At 40.2% G+C, this 13,266-nt stretch overlaps 1 protein-coding gene across 2 annotated transcripts in view; it reads left to right on the top strand.

The window, feature by feature from the left end:
* The first annotated feature begins 112 nt into the window (after positions 1-112).
* The window catches only part of KNTC1 (kinetochore associated 1), an 85,956-nt gene continuing 72,802 nt past the window's right edge, over positions 113-13,266 (top strand). Inside the window, exons 1-8 of one of the 2 annotated variants that reach the window (XM_020970204.1) lie at positions 113-298; positions 2,483-2,629; positions 6,064-6,184; positions 7,722-7,837; positions 8,236-8,314; positions 9,652-9,729; positions 11,901-11,935; positions 12,255-12,365. In XM_020970204.1, coding sequence (XP_020825863.1) covers positions 2,501-2,629; positions 6,064-6,184; positions 7,722-7,837; positions 8,236-8,314; positions 9,652-9,729; positions 11,901-11,935; positions 12,255-12,365 — 669 coding nt within the window. In that variant the 5' untranslated portion in view covers positions 113-298; positions 2,483-2,500. The remainder of the gene's footprint in view (positions 299-2,482; positions 2,630-6,063; positions 6,185-7,721; positions 7,838-8,235; positions 8,315-9,651; positions 9,730-11,900; positions 11,936-12,254; positions 12,366-13,266) is intronic. The other variant, XM_020970200.1, reaches the window with a different exon arrangement.

The following is a 13,266-nucleotide window of genomic DNA, read 5'->3' as shown; positions in this document are numbered from 1 at the left end:
TCGCGGCGGCGATTGGTAGTTCTTTCGAAGGGGGCTGGGAGACTGAATGAGAAACAAGGGGCGGGGCGCGAACGCACTGGGGAGGAGGCCAGGCGGGGCCACCTTCGCTTTTGGAGGAGCTTTGACCTGCTCTGGCCGCCGTAGCCAAGGGCTGGGTTGGGACTTCTCCCGCCAATTTAAAACCGGGGGTGGCGGTAGCGATTCATGGCGGTTGAGAGGAGGGGACCTGGTTTCTGAGAGCCTCCTACTCCGTCCACGCGGTCATTAGTGAGGCCGGCGAGCCGTTTCTGGAGAGGAGGTTAGGACTGGGAGCTCCTTGAGGGCAGGGACTGTCTTTTGCCTTTTTTTGCATCCCCAGTGCTTAGCACAGTGCCGGGTACACCGTAGGCGCTTAATATATGCTGATTGGGAGGTGTTGAGCCAGGAAAGGAGAGGCCTGGGGTGGGGGGCACGGTAGGGGACTTGTCTGCCATCTTTAGTGACTTGGGGGCTTGCCTTGTGGAAGGATTTGACTAGGCCCCCAAGGGCAGAACCAGGTGCAAGGGGGGGCCGGCTGCAGAGGCAGATTTCCGGTGGGATGTTTATTGTTCGGTCGTGTCTGAGGTTTTCTTGGGAAAGACACCGGAGTGGTTTGCCACTTCCTTCTCTAGTGTGTCCCCATCTTACAGATGAGGAACTGAGGCAAATTGGGGTGAAGTGACTTGCCCAGGGTCACACAGTAAGTTAAGTGAGGTCAGATTTGAACTCAGGTCCTGCTGACCCCAGGGCTGCTGCTCTAATCCACTGCACCACCTAGTTGCTCGCTAGATATGATTAGAGATGTCCAAAAGCGTTTTCCCTCACTAGAGGTATCCAAGCAAAGTCTTGTCTGTGTTGTCATTGTGAACGATATTGGGGGAGGGGAATTCTTATTTTGGGGGCAAAGTGAACAGAGCATCAGGCATGGATTCTGGAAGGCAGGAAGACCTGAATTCAAATCCCACCTCATTCACTTACTAGCTGTGTGAGCCAGCGCAAGACACTTCACCCTGTTTGCCTCAGTTTCCTCATCTGTAAAATAAGCAGGAGAAAGAAATAACAAACCACTCCAGTATCATTGCCAAGAATACCCCAAATGGGGTCGTGAAGGGTCAGACAGGACTGAAACAACTGAATGACAATAACAAAAATTCTTATTTTCGGTGTCAGCTGGACTAGGTAACCCGTCACTTCCAATTTTGAGCGTCTGTGACCCTAGGTCACTGGATTACAGTGTTCCCATTTCCCCACCCCCAAACCTTCTGCTCAATGATGTTTCCTAAGCTGGGCCAGCTGCCCATTTACAATCTAGATTTATAAACTCTGAGCTAGAAGGGACCCTCTGGTTCCAAACCCTTAATTTTACAGATTAGGAAATGGGCCCAGAGAGGGGAATGTTTGAGAAGTCTGAAGTCTGAAAAGATCATAATGAATCCTTTGGCTCGAGTGTCTGTGGGAGCAGCCACGCAGTACAGAGGATAGAGCACCAGGCTTGGATTCAGGAAGTCAGGAAGACCAGAGTTCAGATTCTACCTCAGGCACCTGGTTGTATAACCCTGGGCAAGTCCCTTAACCCTGAGAAAGAAATAGCGAACCACTGCAGTACCTTCGCCAAGAAAACTCCATGCGGCGTGAGGGAGAGTCGAACACAACTAAACTGACTGAACAATAATCGGTTACATTCAGCATTGATAATAGTTGTGTAATGGGGGGAGCACAGGATCAGGACTTGGTAGACTTAAGTTTAAATCCCGGCTCTGTAACTTGCTAGCGTCGTGGCCCTGGGCCTGCGACTTCATCTCTCCTCATTTTCTTCTGCTATAAAATGAAGGGGTTGGGCTAGACGGTATTTCCGAGGCTCCTTCCAAGTCTTGTGATCAAAGCTTGTTAGCAGGGTACTCACATATAATCAGTTACACTCAGTGGAACCTTAGGGGTAGGTAATAAGAGGCTGTTGGTTGGACTAAGCAACCTCTGGAGTGTATTCTTACACTCAGTCTGCGATTCTCAGAGCTCATAGTTGATGGCAATTAAAACTTGGCAAAGCGCTTTAACATACATTATTCTTTTGATCTTCCAACAAGTGAGGGAGGAACTGCGGGTACGATCTGAGAGGAGATTGAATGACATGTATAGGTGGGATTTGAATCCAAGTTTTTCCTGATTTCAAGTCACATTACTCTTTTGAGTATACTGTGCTGGATCACAAGTTTAGAATTGGAAAGGACCTTGGAGTTCATCTAGTCTCTAGAAGAGAAAACCAGTTCAGGAAGGTTAAAGTCACCCAGCCAGGCAGAATAGGGATTTGCACTCAGGACCTGTGATTCCAAATCTAGCACCCTTTTTACCGTACTGTGATGTGTCTCAGTGATAGGTTGCTCTGTTTGAATGTTTAGAGACCCAGACTCTATATTGTGTTATAACTTCAAAATTCATTCAGCAGTGTCTTACCATGTTCTCACAGGGAGACAATTTGATAAATATGTGGGACGATATTGAACTTCTAACAAGCGATGACACAGGAAGTGGTTGCCTAAATATTGGTTCAGGAGAAGAACATGGAACAACTTTATATCAAGTGGATACGTTAGTCAAGATATCCTCTGAGGAGGTAAGGTTCCTGATCTCCCAAGCAGTCCGCCCCATATGTAAAATAATTCCTTCTGTGCGAGCTCCTTCAGCCCAAAGAGTTTGATGCCATTTGTTGGACATGTAGGATGTGAATGTGAGCCATCACCTCAAGTTCATCATGTCTTAAACTGAGCCTATCTTTCCCATAAAATCCCTGGCCCTTTCCAGCTTTTGTGCTGCTGTTCATGGTGCCGTAATTCGTCTGTTTCCGTTTTCTTCTTTCACAATGTCTATTTCATGTTGATTGCTTCCTTCCTGAACACCCTGGCACCAGTCTAATTCAGGCTGTTATCATTACCTCCGTGCTTTGTAGCGCTGTCATCCTGGCACTTTCCCCGTGTGCCTCGTCCTCTGTGGGGTGGTGCCTTCCCTGCTTTGTATTTACCTCGTAGTGTATTTTGTATTCATTTGTCTGTATTGTTATTTCTCTGATAGAATGTAAACTCTCAAGTACAGGGAATGTTTGCCACGTCCCCCCTTGCCTGTCAGTTAGTGGTTGCTTAATGAATGCTTCTTTGTGTTTCGTTGTTGTCATCCAGTATTGGAGGAATTAGGGAAAACCTCCTGAGAGAGTTAGCCTGTAAAGGGAAGCTGGGCTTAGATCTGACATCTCTTCCTTAAAGTGGTTTATGTAGATTCTCCCATCAAAGCCCCACAACAACTTTGTGTGATATATATATCTATATGTGTGTGTGTGTGTATATATATATATATATATATATATATATATATATAATATAATATATGGTTATATAGTTATCCCCATTCTGCAGGTGAGAAAAGAAAAGCTGAGAAAGGTAAGTGGGTTACTCATGGACACAGCTAGTAAGAGGCAGAGATAAGATTCAAACACAGGTCTGTGTGCTGCTAGAGCATGCCAGCTCTCCAGGAATTCAGTGGGTAGAGAAGGGGAGAGACCTTCTTGAGAACACAGGGCTGGAGCAAAGGGCTGGAGCTGGGCATGTTTGAGAGGCAGGGCATCCGAGGTGTGACACCTGTGGTATGACAGGCCGGAGGCTGTTAGTGGTGAAAGCCGTGCTTCGGACCATGGATCTGGTGGTGACGTGCAGGGGGAATGCTAGTGGAAAGAGTGGCATTAAGAAGACCAGTTGGGATGCCATCGAAGAGGTCCACGTATGAGGTGATGACGGATGTTGTGGAATGAGAAGGGAATTCAGAGGTCCACTAGTCCAAGCCAGGGGGACATAATAATTCCTCCTCCACATTGTCACCTAAGCCTTTCTTGCCATACGCTCCCTCCTGAGATGTCCCTCTGCTCTCTAGGGCAGCCTAAAACACTGGAAAGTCTTTACCTGCATCTAGCCAGAACCTTCCTCTTTCTATCTCCCACCCTAATCCTGCCCTCACGGACCCTCCGGAATAATAAGTCTGATCCCTCTTCCACGTGAAGACCCTTGAAGACAGCTCTCATGTCCCACGTCCGTCTTCTCTTCTGTGGGTTGGTCACTCATTGCTACTTTAGCTGATCCTTGTGAAGTACTGCCCCAAAGTCCGTCACCATCCTGGTGTAAAATCGGAAATTGATTTTAATTCTGTTTTTAAGTCAAACTGACGTAGGTTAATAACTCTTTACCCCTGTAACTCCATCTACTGTCCCAAGCCAAGCTTTTGTCTGGTAGTTACCTCCACTCAGGACTCAATTCTGTTGTCAATTCTACCTCCACCCTTCTGTTGTCTATCTTTGTAACCTCATGTCCAACTCTTTGTGACCCCATTTGGGGTTTTCTTGGCAGAGATACTGGAGTGATTTGCCATTTCCTTCTTCAGCTCATTTTATAGATGAGGAAACCGAGGCAAACAGGGCGAAGTGACTTGCACAGCTAGTAAGTGTCTGAGGCCGAATTTCAATTCAGGTCTTCCTAATTCCAGGGCTGGCGCTTTATCCACTGAGCCATCTAGCTGCCTCATCCACTACCCGCTTATCCCAAATTCAGATTCCTCTGTAACCTCACCTGCAGCCCAAATTCAAGTTGATTCAATCAAAGCCTTGCAGACTATACTCTTCTTTGGACAATCTTCAGCTTATTAATTTCTTTCTTTCTTTTTTTTTTTTTTTTTGCTAGGCAGTGGGGTTAAATGACTTGCCCAGGGTCACATGGCTGATAAGTGTTATGTGTCTGAGGCCGGATTTGAACTCAGGTCCTCCTGAATCCAGGACTGGTACTCTATCCACTGGGCCATCTAGCTGCCCCTCAGCTTATTAATTTCCCTCCTAAACTGTGGTGCCCAAAACTGAACCTGGTACTTTAGATGTCATCTTATAAGGGCAGAGTATAACCTCATTATTAACTCTGTGGCTTGAACACTTTGCCTCTCTTAATTGTAGCCACATTAGCTTTTTGGGCTGCCTACCACACTGTTGACTACTGTTGTTTTCAGATGAATTGCTATGTAAACACACTTCCCCAATGACTACTTTATCACTGTTCAGTTTTCCCTCGTTAGTTCCAGCTCAATGTTATAGCCTGTCAAGACCTTTTTAGATCCCGACCTTGTCATTTAAAGTGTTGGCTATCCTGCCTAGCTGTGTCATCTGCTTATTTGATGACTGCATCATCTCTACCTTTATTTTAGTCATTGATAAACATTTTATACAGCATATGGACAACCACAATATGATATTGAATCATTAAGGACTTCTTCGGGTCCTGCCAGTCAACCAACTGGACAGCTAAGGGGGCAGTGGATAGAATGCAGTGCCTGAAGTCAGGAAGGCTCATCTTCATGAGTTCAGGTCTGGCCCAGGCACTTATAAGCTGGGTGACCTGGGCAAGTCACTTCACCCTGGTTACCTCAGTTTCTTTCAGCAAAATGAGCTGGAGAAGGAAATGGCAAATCACTCTACTATATTTGTTAAGAAAATCCCAAATGGGGTCATGGAGAGTTGAACACAACTGAAAAATGCCTGAACAACAAAGTCAAGCAATTCTGAATGTGATTAATTGTATTATTTTGTAGCTCATAGCTTTTTACCTTTTCCACAAAAATTGCATGAAAGGTCTGTCAAGGACATGAGGGGGACTAGTGTTAAAATAAAACGGAAAGGATAAATGAAAACAAGAGACATCATGGAACTTTTAACTTAATGGCTATGTGGACGAAAAGAGAAGTTTTAAGCTTGGTTAACTAGGGTAGGAGTGGTCCCATTGATGGAAATCTTTGCAGGTCTTGGATATGTAACATTGCCTGTGGGATAGGTAGTGTTCTATACATAGCTTCCTCATTACATCTTAGCTACATTCCGTCATGATATGATATCTTTTAGTTAATCATCCATTTATAACATAATTCCTGTAGAACTGATTGACTAACAACATTATTTTACCTAAGTCATGTATTTGCTGAACCCAAAATGCTATATGCATTTCAGAGATGTGCTTTTTGCTCTTCTAGGCTTCATTTTCTCCAAAGTTGCACGCCTCCAGCTCAAGTGATGGGTTTATCATCGTGGTTGATCAGTCAGTGACACTTTTTGACAATATTTGCCGGTCTCTCCAACTGCACCTTCAGTTTGGTAAGTTTAATGAAGAGAGATGAAACAAATTGGAAGTCAGCTAGGCACGGAGATTAATTCTCCACTTCTACCTAATCTTGTTTTTTTGCTATTTTAGCCTATTATGTCTTAGGCAATTGAAAACATTAAGAACTGCAGACAATCAGCTTAGGCAGAATTATTCTCAGTGAATTTGGAATGCTTAAAATTTGTGCACAGAATTTTTTGCACACTGTTTCTATTGAGTGACAGATCACTATGTGACATACATTCGAAATCTTACACAATATTATGCATTCAGAATACTATAAAGAGTTGCTAAAGTACATGTTAAAGGGTGCTTTTTATTAAATTTGGAGTTGGAAGAGACCTCAGCCTTTGCTAAGCATGAATGTCTCTTCTGTTTTATCTCTGATATGCACTCTTTTCTTGAGGACCCCCAGGGAAGGAGAGACTGCTCTTCCCACTTTAGGGCAGCTCTGATTGTTGGGAAATGTTTTCTTGTAGAGAACCAAAATATGTCTTTCTGTGTCTTCCACTGAGTGGCCCTAATTCTGCCAAATGGGGCTAAACAAAACAAGTGAATTTGTCTCTTTATGTGTTAGCCTTTCACTGTGATTTTTTTTTTGAAAGACACCAATAAAACCTGAGAGTAAAAAATAAATACCTATTAGCCATATGAAAATTGTGATCATGAACTTGCTAAGAATCCCCCTTTCCTTCAGCTAAATTTCGAATGGTATTTATGTTTGTATGGTACTAAATTTGGGAGCCCTTTACAATCTTGGCTTTTGTCTTCTGGAAAACACTCCAATTTATTAGTTCTTTTTTTCTTCTAATACTTGGTATCTAGAGCTAAATATAATGTTCTATGTGTGTTCTGAACAGAGCAGAGCACAATGTGATCATCGCCTCCTTTTTGGACATGATCCTTTTTATTAAGGCAGCCTAAGATTACAGCTTCTTAGACCACTACATCATCCTCTTGACTTACTTTGAACTTGAGGTCCACTAAGATAACTAGGACCTCTTCACACGAACTGTGTTTCTATCCAGTTTCTTCCTGTCTCTGTTTGTGCATTTGATTTTTTAAAATTTATTTGTGGGGCTTTTCATTTATCCTTATAACATTTCCTCTTATTAAATTTGGCCACCATTCCAGTCTGTTGGGAGAGATAGGTTACACTCTGAAAGAGGAAAGACTCTGAGGGTGATGGAGGAGAGTTTCATTCAGGTATTTGGAGGGTGTGGTATGTAGGAGGCATCCACCTTATACTGCTTCGTTCCAGCAGGCAGAATTAGGAAAGTGGGTGGAAGATGCAATGAAGCCAACTGAGGCTTGATGGGAGGGCACACTTCCTAACAAAGGGAGCTGTCCAAAAGTGGAATCAGCTGCCGGCTGACCGCTTGTCAGGCATGTTGTAGGAGGGATTCCTTTATGTCACTGGGGTCCCTTCCAACTCCCAAATTCTCTGAAAAAGGGCTTTCAAAGAGTTGTAGTCTTTGTAAATAAAGTCAAAGGTCTAAAGAAACTTGTACTTTGATTTGAAATTTTCAGATACTAAAGTGGAAGTAGTTGGCTTGTGTCAAGGAGGACAATTTCTTTTGGTTGGTGAGAGAAGTGGCAACTTACACCTTATTCATGTGACATCAGACCAGACTCTGCTTACTAATGTATGATTTCTTTTATTGTTTCCTTTTCATGAATTAGATTCCGAATCATTTCCTAGCTAACTATTGCCAGCTTGAGCCCTGACTTAAATTTTATTTTGTAAAAATGACTTTTCCTTTTAAGTTAAGAGACAGACTGTTCATGTTCAGTAATGTTAGCTATCATAGCCAGGAGACAAGTTGTGTGTGAAGAAATGAACAATGAAGTGGTATTTTAAGGAGAGGAAGATGTTCCTAGTGAGTGTGCCCAAAATATTTTTCGTCATTTGATTAAAATTTTGTGTTTTGGGGAAGAATGATTGCTAATGATGCTTCTGGGTTTGAAATGTGTCATCTTCCATTTGTAAGCTTTCTTGTTTTTTAGAACTGAACTATCGTTTAAAAAATTAATTTGTAATTAGGCATTTGTTCAGCAAGCGCCAGATGAAAATCAGTGTACTTATCAGGATCTTATCATAGAGCAAGATGACTCCAAGGAAGGTGAGTTTTCCTGCTATGATTTTTGAACTATACAATCACTCTGAGACCGGGCCCAGATCAGTGAACATGGTTATTTTTATTTTTAAATAGTCACTTGAAACTTAACAATGACTATCAATGCAGCCATTAGAAATTGCTCAGTCATTAGTGACATGGACATGAATTCATCTTAAGCTAGTATCGTAACAGTTTTTCATCAAGTCCTCATCAAGACTCTTAGTTTGTTTTTTTCTCTTTCACATTTCCTCTTTGATGGTTGCAATTCACACACAGTTCATTCTCCCGATTCTGCTTTTGTTGTTCCTCAGCTAGTGCTATTGTGGATAGCAGGCATTTGGCTACACAAATTTCCTTCCTCATGTGCTAGTTCTCCTGGGTTAAACTTTTTGTAGAAATAACCAATAATATGATAAATGCTTGTTTTCCAAAACTCTTGGTTCCTTTTCCAAGAGGTTTTATAACATTCTGAATAGGAACAAATGTTTTTTAGTGACATAATAGGTTTCTTAATACGAGAGATGTTGTATGAACTAATTAATTGTTTCTATAATTATTTTTCTAAATATAGAACCCCTCTGAGCTAATTGGTATAGTGGCACACTGCTTACTATTTTGAGAATTCAGTAAAATGAATACCGATGGGAACATTTACTTCCTGTAAAAGAAAAATATGTGGATTTTACTAATTCATAATACTTGTTATTTTGGCAAACATAAGCTGACTGTTCAAAGTACATTTTGAGCACCTCAACTATTTCTGCTTTAGGAAAGTGTAATATTTTAGGAGAAGCTTCAGAGAATCAACTAGCATTTATTACTATCACTTTGGCAAATAACTTGCCTTTCTTTTATCATAAGTTCTATTTTTCCTGGTTTTGAGTACATTAAAGTTCATGAGCATAACCTCTGTTTTTTTTTTGTTTAATGATTTGTTAAATGGACCAATTTGTTTATTTCAAAAAACCATATTTTTGACTTGTTATATATTTATGCTTTTTTTTTTAGAATGTTAGCCTTTGAGGCTAGGGATTATTTTTCATTTTCATCAGATAAAATTGTTTCCTCAAAATCTTTGTGTGTAGTAGGCATTTGATGTTGTTGAATTGTATTTAAGTAAAACAATGATATTTTGAATTTACCTTTGAACAGATAAAGTGAATTTTAATTTTTATAGCCCTTATTTACCTATTATTGGTTATCATCATTACTGTGTATAAATATGTTGGCAGTCATACTTTCTGTAATTGGCTGATGCCTGCAAAACCTACAGTTTTGTTTCTGAAAACATTGTGAAAACATTTAAGTTGACATAATTATTTTCTCTTCCACATTAATAGGCACATATCATGTGTTCCTTCTTACACACAATGGATTATTTTGCATTATGGATCTACAACTTATGAAAATTCAGGAAGGTAAGACAAAGGCTCATGCATGTAAAAATGACCTATTTCTGATTCATACCTATATTTATAGCATTCTGCTGATGAGTTTTGGAATACTCTTTTTGATGACATACTATAGATTTACTTATTTAAGTTTAGTCATCCTTTCATTAAAAATAATTATTGGATTATTATTGGAGAATACACAGACATATACCTTGTGTAAACTATCTCTGCTTTCCTAGATCTTCGGTTTAGTTAGGAAGACAAAGTATACTGACAAGAGAAATTAAATGACCTGCTAGTCAGCAGACAGAGATATTTAAATGAGTGGCCTAAGGAATAGAAGATTCAACTGAGAAGCAGAGATCTGAGGCAAGCACTGGTCAGGTTTAGACAGTAGAATGTCCTGAGCAGGCAGAGGCTAGGGGGTGCCTAGCATATTCTCGGAGGCAGAGAGTAAACAAATCTGCCTAGAAGGAAGGCAAAAACGTGTTTATTAAGTGCCTGCTATGTGCCAGGCACTGTACAAAGCCCTTTATCATTACTGTCTCATTTGATCCTCACAACAACCCTGGTGCTATTATTCTCCTCATTTTACAGATGAGGAAACTGAAGCAAACAGAGGTTAAGTGACTTACTAGGTCACCCAGCTAGTAAGTGTCGGAGACTAGGTTTGAATTCAGGCTGCCTCTGAGCTAGAGGCCCAAACAGTATTTATCCAAGGTAACATGCTTGATCAGTGGTAGGACTAGAAATAGATCTTAATCTTCTGGATTCCTGGTCCGCTTGTATGCACTAGATCAGCAGTGCCCAACCTTGTTGAGTATCTTGACTTTTCTAAGGTAAAGGAAAAATTTCTAATAGATGGACACATAGTGGTAGTTATATTCTTTTTTTTTTTTTTTTGGTGAGGCAGTTGGGGTTAAGTGACTTGCCCAGAGTCACACAGCTAGTGAGTGTTAAGCATCTGAGGCCAAATTTGAACTCAGATCCTCCTGACTTCAGGGTCAGTGCTCTATCCACTGTACCACCTAGCTGCCCCAAGGTAGCTGTATTTTTAATATGTATTGTTTGAGAAATGTTGTTGTTCAGTTGTGTCCAACTCTTTATGATCCTATTTGGGGTTTTCTTGGCAAAGATACTGGACTGATTTGCCATTTCCTTCTCATTTTATTTTTATGTTTTAATAATTTATTTATTTTTAGTTTTCAGCATTCACTTCCATAAGATTTTGAGTTTTAAATTTTCTCCCCCTCCCCAAGACATGTGCAATTTGATATGGGCTCCACATTCATATTAAGCATGTTTCACATTAGTTATGTTACAAAGAAGGATTAGAACTAATGGGAGGAACCATGAAAAAGAAGAGACAAAACAAAACAACAAAAGAAAAGGAGAGAAAATAGTCTGCTTCCATCTGCATTCAGACTCCATAGTTCTTTCTCTGGATGTGGAGAACGTTTTCCATCATGAGGCCTTTGGAGATGTCTTAGATCCTTGTATTGCTGGGAAGGCTTAAGTTTATCAATATTAGTCATCGCACAAAGTGGCTGTTTTTGTGTACAACATTCTCCTGGTTCTGCCCAGTTCTCCCAGCATCAGAACATACAAGTCTTTCCAGGTTTTTCTGAAGTCAGCCTACTCATCATTTCTTACAGCACAATAGTATTCCATTACATTCATACGTTGCAACTTGTTCAGCCATTCTCCAACGGATGGGCTTCCCCGCAATTTCCACTTCTTGGCCACCACAAAAAAGAGCTGCTATAAGTATTTTTGTATATATGGATCCTTTTCCCATTTTTATGATCTCTTTGGGATACAGCCCTAGAAGTGCTGTTGCTGGGTCTTCTCATTTTACAGATGAGGAAACTGAGGTAAACAGGGCTAAGGGTCACACAGCTAGTGTCTGAGGCCAGACTTGAACTCAGGAAGACTCAACTCTACCCATTGTGCCACCTAGCTGCTCATGAGAAATTATGCTTGCTGTGTATGTAAAACCAAGGATCTCTTGCATTGGTTCCATGGCCCCCCAGGTGTCTGTGTCTCAGTGATTAGGAACCACTTGACTAGACCGTATGTTTTCTCAATGATTTCTGTGATTTATGGAGCTATTAATTTAAATATGTGAATAGTATCTGAAGGCTGGGCCTTGCTTGAATAGTGTTCACTAATACTAAAATGTTTTCTTAATGTAGCCATTGAGAAGAAGGACTTCAGAGCAGCAAAGGAGGTAAGACTAATAAAGAATAAAACCTTGTTGACCTTGTAACAAAATGATTCCACTTCTTTGTTTTGTATAACATACTCTACTCCTTTGTTCTTTATTTTTTAGAAATGATTAAACTGTCATGGGCATTTTTAGCAGCTTCGCTTGGTATAATAGCTTTCAAAGTGTTTTTACTTATATTAAACTTTAAGTTAGCCAAATTTTCCAAATGTCATTGAAGTTTTTGAATTAGAAAATTTTATAAAAATAATTACACCACCCCCACCTATGCTCTCTTAAAAATTGGAGATAATAATTTAACTTATTTTTTTCCTTTTTGCAGTTACAAGGACAAACCAAGACCAATTTTGTAGCTACTGAAAATTATCATAATCTTGGTTGTTTAAGCTTTGTGATTGGTGATTTAACAAGTGAAAACCATGTGATGATTGGGGTAATTCTTTTTTTCCTACATCTCATTTTGTAATATTAGATGGAATGAAGTATTTAGTTTAGTATAGAAGTGATAATTAAATGTAAATTGGAAAATCAGAAGATTTTATGGCTTTGAAACTAACTTGATAAGCAAAACTAGCTTTGGATTTTTGATTCAGTTTACTTTCTTCATTGTCTAATTCATTTGATTAGAGAGTGGTGCTAATGAGGCCAAGGTCACTGATTTAATCCCTGCCTGGGATTTTCTTTGCCTTTTTTCATGGGCTCAAGTTACCCTTCTTGCTCACAAACCTGTCATTGGTTTAAAAAAAAAATGGGGAAATTAGGCAAAATAAGCTTAATTCTTACACAATAATCAGAAAGAAATGATTCAAAAACATAATCTGAGCATGGCAAAAACTCTTTAATAGAGAGAGTGACCCACAGCATTTTAGATTTAGTTTCTGATAGTGTAGGTCCTAAATTTTCTTTTAAAAACTGTGCATTTAAAACTTTTCTTTTAAAAACTAATAGATTGTTTTTATGGGGAGGGTCAAAACGAATCTTATAAATAGAATGTCAACATTTTTATTTGCCATTTTGATCATACATGTATATGCTTTTGGCAATATTTGCTAATGAAAGCATTTTTTAATATCCCTTCACCATCGTTTTGATGGATTTTTGATCTTATTGGTGCAGGTATTCCTTTTAATGAAAGGAAACGTAAATCATAGCACATCTTTGCCCTCTTGTCCTGGGCTATTTTTGTCCATGTTTTTCTTTAAATGTTCCATAGCAGCTCTACCCAACACAGTGTAGTCCTTTCTCTGGGTCTTTTAGCATCTCATGGATATAGACTAGTGTCTGCCGTCTCTCACTTTTCTTACTTCACTGGCCTGTCTCTTTTTCTGGTGATC

Source organism: Phascolarctos cinereus, unplaced genomic scaffold, assembly GCF_003287225.1.
Source record: "Phascolarctos cinereus isolate Bilbo 61053 unplaced genomic scaffold, phaCin_HiC Scaffold_4;HRSCAF=312, whole genome shotgun sequence".
Taxonomy (NCBI): Eukaryota; Metazoa; Chordata; class Mammalia; order Diprotodontia; family Phascolarctidae; genus Phascolarctos; species Phascolarctos cinereus.
The sequence above is the reverse complement of the archived record's forward strand: the minus strand, read 5'-3'. Positions and strand labels throughout refer to the sequence as shown.